Below are 17,803 nucleotides of genomic sequence, written 5' to 3'. Positions count from 1 at the left end.
CGGAACGCGAAGCTATACACACGCTACCATACGAGACATAAAAACGGTGATATGATCAAACACGTTGACATACGCTTGTGTCCTTCGCGAAAATATTAATCTGTCTACGCGTGCAAACATGCAATCGTGATCACACTCACTTACTCCCACGATTTCGCACACATATAAACGCTCCTGAGGTCAAGTCAATATGTTAGCACTGACGAATATATGAACGCCTTCTCAGGAGCGATTATACGAATGTCTGTTGTCACACTATTATGAATCAGTCAAGTGTGGAAGCCGCTATCTTTGGTCCTAGCGACCCAGCTCCATGCTTTCAATCTCCGTCTCAATAAAACCAACTCATATACAGTATAAATCTCAGAGCGCCGTGGCCGGATACTCTAGTGGAAACTCACTCTTCCAGATATGAACCGTATACTCAAAACCGTGGTTTGTGCTAACATTCAAAAGCGCATACGAATAAGCAAGCGGTTCCACGGCCATACAAATGAACTTATACACGCAAAGCAACATACACGCAACACAAACACACCCTCGCGATCAAACCCATTAACATACAATTGCTCGAGCTCTGCGCGATAATTCCACCCTGGTTCCAAATACAAACATGCAATTGCGATCATCCACGCAAACCAACGCCCGCGATCTCGCAAACATAAAAACGTTCTTAAACATTTTAACATCTACGAGTTTATAAACGCCGTCTCCAGTGCGATTATACAAACTTGCGTTCCCATGCGATCCCGAATCTGTTACTTTCGGAAACCCCGCCCCTCGGCCCCGCTCATATACACTAGATAACGAGATTCAGAGTGACATCTAATGATATGGGGGAACTCACACAATTCTACCATCAGAACCGTTCGCTCAAACCTAAACATAAGACTCGCAGTGCGTTCGAACATTCAAGAAACCACTAGAATATGCAATTGACCACATGGTTGTACAATAGAGTGACAGTAAAAAAATTCCCCTTATCGGGGTCGAATCCGACGCAATCATCCATGCACACCTACACTCGCCATTTCGTAACATAAAAACGTCCCAGTGATTAAGAGAAAGTTTTAGCACTTATAAATTTATAAACGTGGTTTCAATCGCGAACATATAAACACTCGTTTCCACGCGATCACGGAGTCCTCATGTCCCCAGTTTCTCACAGTCGATTTTGTAACTTTCAGCGATTTTGCCAAATGCGTTTGGAAGTATTTTGGATTTTCTAGTGCACGTACAAAATATTGATATCTTTCTTTGACGCCATTTTGTCATTTGAATGGAAAATGGCAAAAAAGAAAATAGAAAAGCGACGTTCCGCATACCAACGCCTACTAAATGAGAGGTTTTTTAATACGCGAATAAGAAAAAGACGCCAAATTTCAGTCGACCATTTTTTAATTACTGTCTCCTCAGTATACCGGTCTTTATATACTGTCTACTCATCCACTAAATAGATGTTCCGTCCTTTGCCTTCAAACGCCCTAGTCACGACGTATATCGCAAATATTCAGTTCATATCAGTTTGTCGTTGTTTATACAATCTCAATCTGAAATGAGTATAATGGTTGCTGAAGGAGGAATATTCCAATAAATTCTTCAGATTGCTATATACTAGCGTGGGTAAGTTTATGTTGTTAGGTAAAGAACGAATTCCCTAGTAGGAGGAAAATTGTTCGATTGGTGTCTTCTCAGTAAACAGGTTTCGTGTACAGTATCTCAGAAAAATGCTCCGTCCCGACCAGGAAAAAACCAATAACTCGAGCATGCTATATTTTGGTATTCATACCAAAAATTGGTATTAGTTGATAATTATACCTCATTGAAGTATTAAGCAGGTATTGAAGAAAGATTTTTCAATACCTGCTTAATACCTCAACGAGGTATAATACTTTATTTTAGTATTATTTATGCATTCCAGTAATTTTTACAAATACCAAATCAATACCTTATTGAATACCTCCATACAGTGAGTTTTGTTATTGGAAGGTTGAAACATGTTTTATTATTATTCAGGCATTATAATAACTCGTTTCATTATCAAATAGTTATTCGTAGAGCATGTCTGTGTAATTATTTTTGGTATTTTACCTCTTATGTAGACCTTATTAATACCACATTATGGTACAAAGTCGTTGGTATAGAATACCTGAATGTAGTATTTCGCAGTTATTTTCTTCTGGTCGGGTTTGTCGCCTTCGAAGGCTTCGAAGAAAGATCTGAAGTAAATTTATATTTGCAATTGCAAAATTTTAGTGTTCGGTTGGTGCTTCATGTTGATGGCTCTGCCTGAAATAGGCTGGCAAATTTAGGTTTTCCACATTGATTCTTCAAGATTTTATTAAAACCAGTTTTTGACTTTCTTTACATGCTTCAAAAATTAATATAGAATTTGTTAAAACGACTGATCAGTGCTAAAATTGTGCAATTCGGTTCAGTACAATGAATTTTACTGAAGTTTAAAAACTTAGTTTCCTGTTATTCGGAAATTTTGAAAAACTGGTGAGATAAATCACGACAAAAAATGAAATTACCAATATCCAGTTTCATTATATAAGAAATGTGTCACTAATAGAATTCACTGGTCCAAACTATGCGAATGACTTTATTTTACAAAAGTAAACACTTCATCTAACATGAACGCATTGAAGCCAAAGTATTGCACACAAGGACAATAACGCTTGGCGCCTACGGTGATCACACTACATTGCGAAATTTGTGCCGTTTACTTCTTGCCTCCAAGCTCCCTAACAGGACGACGAAGCTGAATGTAGTGACCAAAACATGAGCCCAGAAGTTGACAACTATTATGTCATAAAAAACAGAGGATAGCTTCTCATGGACGTCGAAACTTATGTCTAGATGAATAAAATTTTATCTAGTCTCAGCATGGTATGCGGTCTCATGCAAATTCACCCATTTTCGCCGAGAAACTCATTCGAAAAATAATGATCAGGCAAGGAATTTGTAGCTGCGGATTTAAAACTAAGCTTTCCGTCATCAACAAAACGATGAACTCTCGAAGAATGTCGAGAAAATGTATACTAAATATGTTCAAAAGCTAATAAATGTCCAGTGAAGCTTCGGAATGACTTGAAAAACTGCCACTACAACTTGAAAATGTTATAGTGGCATCGCAGAAATACGATGGATCTCATCGACTAGTGTCACAATCCCTCAAAATAACTGCAACTCCGCCCATTCGAAAAGCATTGGGCATTTGTCAATAAGAAATAAAAAAAATACTGAACAGACAGCTCAGGACGCTATACAGATGGCTCGATGTTTAAGATTTACTAGTCGAGTGTGCGGCAGACGATGGTGGGTGATCTAAAGAAAGTCCACGAGTTCACCAAAACGCTCTAGGAGTAATCTTACATGTTTTTACAATAGTACAATATTACCTCCGTCCCCTAGGTTGACAGGTTGAACGGTATTGCAAACATCATCAAGCAGCACCTGACAGACAACTGCTATAAGATGGTTATTGCATTACGCCTCGATAGTAGTGCATCGAGGAAACCGAGAGGGCTTATGGGCCTTTTTTATGTTTTGTGTTTTTTTTCATACTCCGCACCAGCCCAAACTAACAGTCAGCCAACAACCTGTGCGCATTGACGAAGCAGGCTGGTGGATGGCCGTGGATTGACCTCTGTCGCAAACATTGTTCAACAGCTTAATGATAGTGTTTGTGGGCACAGCTCGCAGTGGGGGTCATTGCGTGTCGATTTATTGGTCAGCTTCCTCATCGTGCACAGGTCAATAAAATAAATAAAGAAATGTAAAAGTAGAAACCTATTAGCTAGATTTTAGTGCTAGTGTACAGTGATTATGTGCGAGTCGTTTGTCTATCTGTGTGTGCTCGTCTGAGAATTTGTGACAGCTGGATCAGAGAATGGATGTAGAAGTGGCGCATATGATAGAATAGTTGGTAAATCCAGTGTTCAATATGTACATTCGATTCTATTCATTCGGAAAGATTGGATTGGTAAATTAAGGCACAATTAGTTTACCGACGCACGTGAATCATCCATTCCCGGCCAGCATAGCATGATAAAATCCTGTTTATGTTGTAGTTCTCTTAGTTTGCTGTCCCACCACTAATGTATACCAAAAATAATATCGGTCAATTTATGCACTTCTAGTTAATCTCTTTGCATCTTATTTCATTATTCGGCATATTAAGAACCCTTTTATTGCTATATCCTAAATTAGATTCATACTAGCACTCACTAACACAATTAATTGCATATTCTCTCATATACACTCACAAACGTACATAGACACAAATCTCCGATCAACATGGGGAATGCGCCATTTGAGCCAGACGCTACTGATTCCTGATTCAAAACGTACAAACGCTCGTTACTTTCGCGATAACACAAACCTGGCCACAAACGCGAACATGCAATTGCAATCATCTACATATATTATGTAGATGATTGCAATTGCATGTTCGCGTTTGTGGCCAGGTTTGTGTTATCGCGAAAGTAACGAGCATTTGTACGTTTTGAATCAGGAATCAGTAGCGTCTGGTTCAAATGACACGTCCCCCATGTTGATCGGAGATTTGTGCCTATGTACGTTTGTGAGTGTATAGCGAACCCACCACTCGCGTGATCATGAATCGGTCACTCCCGGAAGTCTATAGAAGCCTCGACTCATACCTTCAGTTGGACCAATCAAACAATGACGCTCATACTCACTAGACAAAACGTTATATTATATTACCGGGAATTCTAGTGATATGGGAAAACTGACTATTCTAGCATCTAGCACTAAAAATTAAACATCAGACTCACGTTAGCGCTAGCGATTAACATATTAACATACAAACGCTCGAGCCCTTTGCGATCACACTACCCACGCCAACTGACAGATATGCACCCCTGGACTCGAACGCTGAAACTCACACCTTCCACGCACACATCACCATAGGACTCATAATTAGACTTTACATACAATGTCACACGCAATAATTAGATGTTTGCGTCTGGCAACCGGGGGAAGTACATCTCAAACGCAGAACTTATAATTTCAATGATTGCCTTGGATCTGCGTTGCCTGTGTTCAAGGCACCATAGCTTCGTCCGTTAGGTCAAGGATGTATGAAAGCCACAACGCTCGGTCCTAGTTGCCCATAAAGGGATAAAAAAAATTTTACGAGAGTGCAATATTACCTGGTTTGATATGTGCAGATTCTAAGTGGGTCAGACTGTTGATAATTTCATATTTGATTTTTTTTTTGGCGAATGACATCTGTTTTTTGTATTTTCATTGTGCTCTCGAATATGGCTGTCGGTTTTTTCAAGCTGAAAATTTAATACTTCTGAAAATTATTTAAAGAATTACCCAAGCTACGAACTACCAATATAAAAAGTTTCTTTTGTGAATAATTTTCTAGGACATAACATGCTTTGCTTAGCTTATTCACCGAGCTGTTTGAGAGAGGTTGTTAACGGTGCCGGCCACGACCAAGGTTGTTCTGCTGGGAAAGGGTCTTCCCTCGGAGTTCTCTATTCGCTTTTTCTAGAGACCGAAACTACCTCTGCATCTTTACGACAATGATGGGAATGAAATTATGTTAGTATAGAAGGGAACTATCGGGATATATCTTGGTAGGCAACATTAGGAGTACGCACGATATTTTTTTCAACAAATGTTCGAAAATTCAACAGTTCAGCAAATCCGAAAAATTGATATTCAGGAGCGTTGCGTGTCTAGTCTTATTTTCCAAAATTTGATAACATTTGAACCAAAAATAATTAGTTTCTAGTTTAGTGTATTACAGTCTCACACCGTTATACTCCACTAATTCTGAGGAAATGTTAACTTATCACCATTGATTAACTGCAAACTAATCAACTTTTAGAAAACACAGGATTTTTCATCAAACCATTAAGTTACTGGATTAACACGCATCAACTTTATTTTCATAGGTACTTAGCGTCGTTTGAGTATTAATAGGTCCTTGATCCAAGGTGATGAAGGATGAGATTGAACATTCTACTAGGCGAACGCTGCTATTCAGGCCAGGAATGAAATCCATTCAGGTGTCAAATGTAATAGGCAATACTGTTCCTATTAAGATATGTAACTTGTAATGAAATCTAGATTGGTACGCGGTGCCAAAAAGTTTCACATTCTGCAACGAGAGATGCCTCGAATTGATTCTTGAATGATATTATGTTTGCTCAAAAAAACTTGCTGCTTCATATTACGGTTTGCTACCAGAAGAAAAGTAAAAAGAAGAAGAGAATACAAACAACGAATTTCTCCCCGTTTGCTCCGGAGTTCTTCCAGTTTCTTCTGGTACGGTCTGGTACTGCAGTCTCTATCTGATGCAAATACTTTGCAATCGGAGAACAGCTTTATTGAATCGATGGTAAGCTTCCCGATAATAGCAATTGACAGCTTTATCGTTCCCGTCCGGTGAAGAAATCAGCTGTGTTTTATTGCCCTATTTTTACCGAATCTTTGATCGCTTATCTAATCGGGTAAAACAACATGGACAGAAGTATTTTTGCGCAATTCGAGAATAACTGTTTACTTTGTTTTTGTTGCTCCAGTTGTTTTTCTTATGTTATCATTTGCTTAACCTTCTTAAACCAAGATATTTATGTACAACAACTTTCATAAATACTTGCACTGTTTCATTTACGCAAGTTTTGTTTACCCTTCCGGTTGTCGCGCTAGTGCAGAGGTTAGCACACCATGTCCCGAAGCACTGGCGACACCGTCTTTGCGGCTGCTTGAAACTTCCGATCTAGCAAATAGAATAAATATTTCTATATCTTAGTTGAGTTGCTATCTATGATACCTCCTAATATGTTCTTTGAATTCCTGTACCCAGAAGTATAGAGGGCGAACCAACTATGAAAACTTGAGCTTGATCTTATTAATAATGCTATCATTAAATTTGGTTCTGTTTGTCACTTTACATTGTAATGTAACATAGTGCTCCAGGAAGCATTGGACACTATTGTGTAGCTTCCGGACGAACAACAAAATATACTTTAAAGTGATGTTAGATGTACATTTTTCCGTACGCAATAGTATGGGGTGAAGACGTGCCGCATACCGTAAAGCAAAATGTTTTTTTCTAGCTAACAGACAACCACCGAACCGACGAGCTAGTTGATTGTAACAGTTTCTCTTCCGGTTTGGTTTTCGGACTTATACAGTTCGAGGCTATTGAATTGCGCGCTGATCACTATTTCGCAGTCGTATATATCTGCTAACAATCTGCTGCTGCTGCTGAACTGGCCGTAAAGGTTACATCCTAAACGAACCGAAAATTCTAAATTACTATTGTTTGCGAAATAGCACTTTCCCACCATCCGCAAAAAATAATTTTTCTGCCTCCCATTCCGATCCACACTAATACATCATTTAAATTTGTACCATTACAGATCGTCTATGAGTGAAGACCAGCGCGACACTTCCCATCCGTCAATCCGCAGCTCGGAACGGAACTGAAAGCTGAAAACCCCACTTGAACTTTAGAACATTACCGGAATCTGTTGGGTTACGCGAAGCGTACTCCAACAGTGCGGAGACCAGTGCAGTATTTACTGAGAGTGATCCTTACTGGTGAAAGTTTGAAAACAAAACAAAAAAGTGGTGCTTTAAATTCAGTTAGCTAAAAGAAAAGAAGCGACGAATCCCACTGTCACAGGTGGCGATCGTACTTACAGTGCGTGGCGTAGTGAGTGAGTAAAAAAATCAATCCAAGTGCAAAAGTACTGCCAAGAAGAATCTGGACCGTGTTGATCCGGCCAGTTGTGCTCCCGTCAGTGTAATTTGTTAGTGCCAAGTCAGTGTCGGCGTGAGTGCATTCTCCGGAGATCCTGTCGAAGTCGAAGTACACTGTCAGCTCAACCGTTGTTGCTCTTTCCCCGACTCTGTTCGGGTGGCCCTGTTGATTGCATTTCTGCACGTGTTTGTGTGTTTGTGAAAAACAAAGCATCGTCTAGGCTTAAAGAAAGAAGAGTAAAAAGAGGAGTGCAAGTAAATTTCGATTTATCCTCCGGCGTCATCATGAACGTGATGAACAATAGTAGCGGCGACGAGGAGCAGGTCGAATGCCCACTGTGCATGGAACCACTGGAGGTGGACGATCTCAACTTCTACCCGTGTACGTGTGGTTATCAGGTTAGTTCTACGTTTAAACTAATGAATTGAAATTAATAAAGATACGCGTAAGGTTAATGTGTAAATACTCTTTATAGCAGGACGAAGCTTTCCACAGATACATTAAGCATCTATGTAGATTTCCGGTAAAAACCGTTAAAAATAATTTTTAGAACATTTTGGAAATTTTTTTGAAGTCCGCTTACTGAAGTTGTATAAAAAATCAAAAAAATATCAAACTAAATTTCGGTTAGCTCTGACCTGTGAATACTGATGAAAATGAATACTTTACGAATTGACGTTTATCGGTAGTATGATATAGGGGAAGATGGGATAAAACCCACCCCCTAAGGAAATATGATCATAACTCAGTTATAGAACATCAATTGGGAGAATTGAATTAATGATATCGTTTAGTCATCATTTTCCTCTGTAATCACAATTATAACGCTTCGCAAAATATTCAAAAACTTAAAAAATATTCAATTCTTCAAAATCATTAAAAATTGCATATTGAAAAATAAGCAGGGCAAAATGCACCATAAAAACGGGGCATAATGCACTATAACAACGGGGCAGGATGCATCGCAACAACGGGGCGGAATGCTCGGTGAACAAGCAAGTAGTTTTGTTTTCTGACGGGATTTCACAAAAGTTTGCCATTAAATCGCCTTAGATTATGCAATTAGTAAGTTTTCAGAACGATTTTTCTGTTTTCGATTAAAAATCAGCAAAATCAAAGAAGAGGACATTTTGCCCCCGATGGAGCAGAGATATAAATTCAGCAAAAAGTGGACTATTTAGTAGATTTTTCATATATAGTGCGACAGAATAATGAATAACGGTATAAATAGAACTGGAATGCACTGATATAATAGTAAAACAGCATTTATAAGAGCTGAACATCCTTGTTGCATGAGTCACAATAATTACATGAGAAGAGCACGTTATTGATTTTTGTTTATTTCTCGAGCTGCTATTGATGTACGGTTATCAAACTTTGACAGTGTATGTTTACCATGACGGACTTCCGACTGGTATTGCTGTTTTCTAGAAATTTTCAGCAGTTTTCGATATAAGCAAGGGGTGCACTTTGCCCCGGGGGTGCGTTTTACCCCATCTTCCCCTAGCTGTATTTGATATTTGTTAGGAAGGAGTAGTGTTGGAAAGGAAGTGAATTTGACATTAAACGAGAACATATCCGTGGGGTCTCAAATACTGGTCAATTGATAATTATCCGCCATCCCGTATTACGTTTGAAATGTGCACACAGGAAAAATATTCCCGAATTCGTAATTAAAGTGCCATAAATTCTGGAACAATTACGTGGTTACACTGTGAAAACCTGCCCTTGAACAAAAATCATGCGATTTGCATTTGTTTTCAATCTTTCTTTCGCAACACCTGCCTTCTTTGGTCCCTAGATATAGCCTCATAACCTTTCCTGATTATTTTGCTTAAACTTCGCTTAAGGGGCTCTGACAGCGCAAAATCAAGAACAAAATTTTCGGATATCTGAGATAAGAAAAATATACTCAAGAAAGGATTTACTCGAATTCAACTTGGTTCATCTGCTAGAGTCCATCAAACTACCAACTATCAATTTTCATATGAAGCTGATAAAATCGGGTCAAAAAGCTGATAAAATCGGGGTCTGATAAAATCGGGTCTTCACTGTATAGCATATTCTTGAGTTTTAGCTCCCTCTACATATGTTCATCTGTGGATGGAGAACCAAACATATGGATACGCAATTGCATAACAATTGAGTTTACAATGTCCAGTCAGTTTCTTGGCAGGATTATACTAAAAAATATGATCTTTCATGTGGTTAAAACAGTATTCAATTTTAGGTGCCCGCATCAGTGATAATGAGCGTTGAAATAGTGTCTATAACTTTTGAAAGAGAAAAGTTAGACCTTCAGTAACCATGAGAAAAATAAAGTTGAAGTTTTCTATAAGTTGTTGAAAGGTTGTTTAAACAAATAGTAAAAGATACGAAAGCTATATAAAAAAACGTTTTTTTCCTTGTTACAAAATTCTGATCTAAATCTGATCCATTGTTTTAAATTTCTTATATAACAGCTTTGATTTATTTAACGAATTTATTCAAAATAAATTTCTTTACTACTTTGTGGAAGACCGTGAAGCTCTTTCATGAGTAAAAAATTTGTTTTCGTATTTTAGATATACTAGAACCACCCTAATAACTATCCCAACAAAAAGAAGCATCTTCTGATGCACACAAATTCATCCTAAGACATGATACGACTAAATAATACAGGTTTGTCAGAAAGTTAAAATTCCTCCTAAATTAACGATCTGGACCAGGGTTGTTAATGTGGTAAATTCAACGTTATCGTTTCAACGCGATGTCTTTGAATCGATAATTTTTCCATTGAAATCAATGGCGATAATTTTGGCGTTAATTTCATCGTTCATCGTCAACGCACTTGGATGAATGTAACGTAATAATAAAATCCACTCTTCACTTTTTAGTCTTTTTAACCCTTTTGGACTTACTTTTGGCAGCTTTAGTCAACTTTTTACCAGCTCTGGCTGACTTTTTTTTTCCACCGCCAGCGTACGCTTACGTTTGATTTCATGTTTCTACTCCTCCAATACTGCTTTTATTGGGGAATCGGTGTTTACGAACTTGCCACTTCTTCGAATCAGATCGTGCACTCGCCTTGGGAAGAGGTCTGACGTCTTCAGAGAGGCTTACATCTGCAGCAGATTCTATGCTAATGGACGAGTTTTGTTCGGGGTTGGGTCGAGTACGACAAATCCTGCCAGAAACTCCTCAGGAGGAAAAATTTCAGGATTGAAGCGGCACACGCCGGAGACTCTGAAACCTGTTTGGCATTTAATACATAAAATATCGGAATCAACTTTTTTATAAACAATTTCCGACTTTTAATGATTCTAATCTCTTATTTCATCACTATAGATGTCACTACTACGCATAATAGCTTTTTCATAAAAGGCACTCGGTCAACCTGCCCCTTCGGCCAACCAGCCAATCGGTCACCCCTATACTTTTTAGTAAAGATCCGAAAACGTTCCTCTTTACAATAGCTAATGCAGGACACCTCAAGATATTACCATGTGAGATACTATACTGAAGAAAATATAGCTAGATTACCCAACATCTGGTATATTCGATTGTTATTTTTAGAATGAAAGGAACATCAGGGTTGTGTCTTGAAATTGGGCCTCCACATTGAAACTTTAGAAAATTCCCAAATGTTTATGAGCATATTTGAGTTATGAGAAATTTACCACGAACAACGTTCCACTATAACACTAGTTGAATATTCAAAATGTTTTATTTAATTTTTCATACACGATTGACCTTGAAATCAAATCTACCGTTTATATTTATAGATTCGCGAAATATTCATGTTTCACTTTGAAACCAATTTCTACTCAACTTTACCAAACGAATGCATTAGAGATTTTTCTTGCGATTTATGAAATATAGAATAGTTATGCATGGATATTATTTTTGAGGTGTACACATTTCTTAAAAAATTAACCCTCTGCTGCCCAAATGTTTGTTTTGCTTAAAACCTATCGTAGATCGTTTTTCTAATGAGAAAGCCGAAAAATATATTGCCAGCTCACGAAAGCTACGGATTTATCATTATACACTCAAATATGTCCGAGTCAAGATTTTATTATTAATAACTTTTATTTCCGCATAATGATTTCACAACCACAGAGGAGTACTACAAGTTAGCAACTTGAAAATAATTTCTTCCAAAAATTTAAAAAAGCGTAAACATTGCCATTCACAAAATAGTTTTTTTTCTCATTTTCTTCGAATTTTAAACTTTCAACGTTGAATGTATTTTTTTTTATTTATTTATTTATTAACAGTTTAAGGCCGAAGTGGCCTGTGCCGTATACAAAAGATTCCTCCATTCCACTCGGTCCATGGCCGCGCGTCGCCAGCCACGCAATCTGCGAAGGATCCGCAAATCGTCTTCCACCTGGTCGATCCATCGTGCTCACTGCGCGCCACGTCTTCTTGTACCGGTCGGATTGCAATTGAGAACCGTTTTCACCGGGCTATTGTCCGACATTCTGGCTACGTGCCCGGCCCACCGTAGTCGTCCGATTTTCGCGGTATGACAGATGGGCGGCTCCCCCAACAGCTGATGCAACTCATGGTTCATTCGCCGTCTCCATGTGCCGTCTTCCATCTGCACTCCACCGTAGATGGTACGCAGCACTTTCCGTTCGAAGACACTCTCGACAGGTCTCGTGCCCGTAGAGAACTACCGGTCTAATCAGCGTCTTGTAGATGGTCAACTTCGTACGACGGCGAACTCTGTTCGACCGAAGTGTCTTGCGGAGGCCAAAGTAAGCACGATTTCCTGCCACGATGCGTCTACGAATCTCTCTGCTGGTATCATTGTCGGCGGTCACCAGTGAGCCCAAGTACACGAACTCTTCAACCACCTCGATTTCGTCGCCACCGATGCAAACTCGAAGCGGGCGGTTCTCATTCTCTTCTCGTGAACCTCTTCCTATCATATACTTTGTCTTCGACGTGTTGATGGCAAGTCCGACGCGCTTGGCTTCTCTTTTCAGTCTGATGTAGGCTTCCTCCATCTTCTCAAAGTTTTGTGCAATAATATCAACGTCATCGGCGAAGCCAAGTAGCTGAACGGACTTTGTGAAAATCGTACCACTCGTGTCGATCCCTGCTCTTCTTATTACACCTTCCAGCGCGATGTTGAATAACAGACACGAGAGACCATCACCTTGCCGTAACCCTCTGCGTGATTCGAAGGGACTCGAGAGCGTCCCTGAGACACGTACTACGCACATCACCCGATCCATCGTCGCCTTCACTAATCGCGTCAGTTTGTCCGGGAATCCGTACTCGTGCATAATCTGCCATAGCTGATCTCGATCGATAGTGTCGTATGCGGCTTTGAAGTCGATGAACAAATGATGTGTGGGCACATTGTACTCGCGGCATTTCTGCAGTACTTGACGAAGAGCGAACACCTGGTCCGTGGTAGATCGTTCGCTCATGAAACCCGCCTGGTACTGCCTCACGAACTCTCTTGCAATTGGTGATAGTCGACGGCATAGTATTTGGGAGAGTACCTTGTAGGCGGCGTTCAGCAGGGTGACTACAGCAATCCAGCTTGTCGGCCTTTTTGTAGATAGGACACACGACACCTTCCATCCACTCCTCCGGTAAAATCTCCTCCTCCCAAATTTTGGTAATCACCCAGTGCAGCGCTTTAGCCAGTGGCTCGCCACCGTGTTTTAGTAGCTCGCTTGGTATTTGGTCAACCCCAGCGGCTTTATTATTTTTGAGCCGGCTAATCTCCTCCTGGATTTCTTGGAGATCCGGAGCCGGTAGTGTAATGTCTTCCGCGCGTGCTCCCAGGTGCGTTACCGTGCCATCCTCGTCGTCTGCTGCATCACCGTTCAGGTGTTCTTCGTAATGCTGCCGCCACCTCTGGATCACCTCACACTGGTCCGTGAGAAGATTCCCGTTTGTATCTCTGCACATGTCGGCCTGTGGTACGTGGCCCCTGCGCGAGCGGTTCAACTTCTCGTAGAATTTCCGTGTGTCTTTAGCGCGGTACAGCTGCTCCATCGCTTCGCGATCTCGGTCTTCCTGCTGGCGCTTTTTGGTCCGGAAAACCGAGTTCTGCCTGTTCCGTGCCTGTTTATATCGCGCCTCGTTCGCCCTCGTGCGGTGTTGCAGCATTCTCGGCCATGCTGCATTCTTCTCTTCGACTAACTGCTCGCATTCGCCGTCGTACCAGTCGCTTCTTCGGTCCGGGCCCACCGTACCTAGTGCAGTGGCTGCGGTGCTACCTATGGCGGATCGGATATCTCTCCAGTCATCTTCAAGGACAACTGCGCCTAGCTGCTCTTCCGTTGGTAGTGCCACTTCCAGCTGCTGCGCGTATTCTTGAGCCACTCTGCCATCTTGTAGCCGCTCGATGTTTAGCCGCGGCGTTCGGCTTCGACGAGAGCTATGCACTGTCGAAAGTTTTGAGCGTAAGCATACTGCAACCAGGTGGTGGTCCGAATCTATATTCGCACTGCGATAAGTGCGGACGTTTGTGATGTCCGAGAAGAATCTACCGTCGATTAGAACGTGGTCGATTTGATTTTTTGTTACTTGGTCCGGTGATCTCCAGGTGACTTTGTGGATATCTTTGCGAGGGAAGAAGGTGCTTCGGATTACCATTCCACGAGAGGCTGCGAAGTTCACACATCGTTGGCCGTTGTCATTTGATACGGAATGCAGACTGTTAGGCCCGATCACCGGTCTGTACATTTCCTCCCTTCCTACCTGTGCGTTCATGTCGCCGATGACAATTTTCACGTCTCGCAGAGGGCAACCGTCGTATGTCTGCTCCAGCTGCATGTAGAACGCTTCTTTCTCGTCGTCGGGTCTCCCTTCGTGTGGGCAGTGCACGTTCATGATGCTGTAGTTGAAGAAACGGCCTTTGATCCTCAACTTGCACATCCTTGCGTTGATCGGCTGCCACCCGATCACACGTTGGCGCATCTTGCCCAGTACTATGAAGCCGGTTCCCAGCTCGTTGGTTGTACCACAGCTCTGGTAGAAGGTAGCCGCTCGATGCCCGCTTTTCCACACCTTCTGTCCCGTCCAGCAAAGTTCCTGCAGCGCCACGATATCGAAGTTGCGGGGGTGTAGCTCGTCGTAGATTATCCTGTCACATCCTGCGAAGCCGAGCGATCTGCAGTTCCATGTTCCGAGTTTCCAATCGTGATCCTTTATTCGTCGCCTGGGTTGTTGCCGATTGTTCTGGGTCGTATTCTCTTCTGTATTGTTCGTTATGTGGGTTTTTTAAGGGGTGGCTTATAGGGCCTACGCCAACCACCTGTCTCGCCGGTGGGCCATCGTGCCAGGACTGCTTAAGGTCCCACCTGGGCACCAGGACAGGTTTACACCTTCCGAAGAAGGGTAACCCCCCCCCCCCCTTCCCTGCCAGCATACGACCAAAGTTCCCACCGGGGTTGGTTACCCGATCTTCACTAAGGTTACTCGTATCCCAGTCGACGCCACGAGGAGGCCAGGGCTAGGAGTTACTGGGCAGGAAGCTAAGGACCGCAAGTGGGGTCTATTTTATGCCTTCAGGTACGAGAGGCTTACGCACTGCCCAGTCATTGTCGACCATGTATTTAACATAGTGATTTCAAAATGCAAACAATGTATGATTAATGTGAATGTTCTGAAGAGGTTTTCATAATGGTGACAACATACAATCGTGTTTTAAATATTCTATAGCGATTTTCCCATATCTCACTAAAAACGGGGTTGGGCAGCAGAGGGTTAATGTTAATTACATTATGCATCTACAGATAAGCGAAATTCACACAGATATTTCTAGCCTTCAAATGTATTGTTAGCTTCTCAATTCCCATTATAATATGCTTCGTGTTAGAAATCTTGAGTTAAGAGTTTAAGACAGCTCATGCACGATGTACGAAGGTTGCATGATAAAATTTTCATCGCATGTGGATTTCCATCTACCTCAGAATCTGTAATTTCAATAAAATTTAAAATATACCTTCTTACAAAAATATTACTAAATATAAAATTAAATTTCATTAAACATGTGATTATACAATTTATCTCACGAAAAAAGCACTTCAAACAGAATTCAACGCGAAAATTTCCGATAACGCTAACGTTTAATTTAATGTAGTGCGATGACGATGATATTAACGTGAAATTCAACGCCAATAATGGCGCTAAATTCCTCGTTATCGGCGGTAAAGTTGAATTCAACGTTAACAACCCTGATCTGGACCACTGTGTACTTTGCATAGGCTGCAGTCCCATTACACCACAACAACAAAGTTTGTGAGCCACACCAACGCTTGGCATGTTCGGATCCAGCCCATGAGCGAATCTCATACTTTATCCAACTTATCGACAGTGGTAGAACTGGTTCTGGACCAACTAAGTCAGTCGCAGCACCCGCTCTAGCCAATTCGTCCACTTATTTTTCTAAGTTCTTCGATTTGAGTTCGACATGCGATTACTAAAAAATAAACTCTTTTACCGTAAATACCCTGTTAATGTGCCGATTATACGCCACACAGTATCGCGAAAATTTCTTCTTGAAATACGGTACACCATCTACCACGCGCATGGTATTGGTATAATCTCACTTCACGACCAAGACACCAGTACCGGCTCGGCCCTCCAATAAAGAAACGTCAGTGTAACAAAGTACGTATTCTTCAAGTTGTCGCTCCATACATTTCTCACATTCAAGGTTTCAAAAGAAAAACTACATGTAAGTGTAAGGTCACTGGGAGTGGAAGCAAGTATATACTTATCCCAAGTGACCATTTGAGACCACAGTCTTGTGAGCCTAGTTGTACGGTCTATTGGGTTACTGTTTCAGAACTCAGTAACATTAAGATGGTATGTAAAAGCAAGTGCTTCTTGCTTTAGAAACACATATAGTGGTTTTATGTTCAAGAATGCCTGTAGAGCAGCAATAAGTGTTGGCGTGAACGCACCAGTCATCGTAATCAAGACCATCCTCCGAAGATGATTTAACTTTGATTGGATTTTCGTGACTTCTCCCTTGTGCCACTACACAAGGCACCCATATGGCAGTATTGGTCTAACAATTGGCCGGTGTTAAGCCAGACAGCACTAAGTCGCAAAACATAAAAAATGAGATAATGACAGCACTGGATAAAGAATTTCGTCAGCTCCATTCGACTTTTGCCAGATTTGAAATACGTAACAATAACCAAGAATGATGGCAATAATTAATTTCCAATCATAATGTAAAGGATGCTGCGATTCAAACTTTAAACTCGTTTTGCTCGAAATCAATATTTGTGACTTAGTCCGGTCTGACTTAACACCGACCAATTGTTGGGTTCGAGTCCCCAAGATTTACCGAAAGCCCGTCTGTATTGGCCGAAGACCATGCACGTTGTATTGATTCTTGAAATGCATGTGAGCTGACCAATATAATTTTGAGTGAAGAATTACTCTAGCGTACTTAATTTGATCGGCGACAAAAATTTCTGAGTCAAAAAACTCCGACAACGGGCAAGCTCCGGTTGTAATCCTTCATTGCGTGAAAAGCACCATTGCACAGTGGTCCAGATCGCTAATTTAGGAGGAATTTTTACTTTCTGACAAACCACCCTCTCGCAGGTTGATGGGATTGACGGTATTGTAAACATCATCAAGCCACAATATATTCAATAGAGTTATCTAAATATAAGGACCTTCGCTCTTTTTTGTTTTTATTTGCACCAAGTTCTACTACTAGAGGTTAATTAGTTCTCATGTTAATAATCCACCAAACATTATGACTACTGAGGATTTGATTTATATAAGAAGCCCGCTTCAAGATGTTGATTACAATACGCCTCGATAGTGGTGTGTCGGGGAGGCCGGGAGGGCTGATATGAGCCTTTTGTCTGTTCTATACCTTTCCTCTATTCACCAGCTCATAACCAACAATCAACCAGTAACAAATAGATAATTGAGAAAGGATGTGCTATGTGTGGTGATTGGCTATTCAAGTATTAGTAGTGTTTGAAGTACTAATGTATGTCTCATGTGATGATCATAATTTCAGCTGTATCTTGTACCTATCTAATCTATTACGTCTCTCATATA

At 40.9% G+C, this 17,803-nt stretch overlaps 1 protein-coding gene across 7 annotated transcripts in view; it reads left to right on the top strand.

Annotated features, from left to right (window-relative positions):
* The window catches only part of LOC131681277 (transcription factor SPT20 homolog), a 137,107-nt gene that overhangs the window by 64,993 nt on the left and 54,311 nt on the right, over nucleotides 1-17,803 (top strand). For all 7 annotated transcript variants that reach the window (XM_058961999.1, XM_058961996.1, XM_058961995.1 and 4 more), the window contains exon 2: nucleotides 7,413-8,154. In XM_058961999.1, the coding sequence (XP_058817982.1) occupies nucleotides 8,041-8,154 (114 nt within the window). In that variant the 5' untranslated portion in view covers nucleotides 7,413-8,040. The remainder of the gene's footprint in view (nucleotides 1-7,412; nucleotides 8,155-17,803) is intronic.

Source organism: Topomyia yanbarensis, chromosome 2, assembly GCF_030247195.1.
Source record: "Topomyia yanbarensis strain Yona2022 chromosome 2, ASM3024719v1, whole genome shotgun sequence".
Lineage (NCBI taxonomy): Eukaryota > Metazoa > Arthropoda > Insecta > Diptera > Culicidae > Topomyia > Topomyia yanbarensis.
Note: the sequence above shows the minus strand (reverse complement) of the source record. Positions and strands in the feature narration are given on the sequence as shown.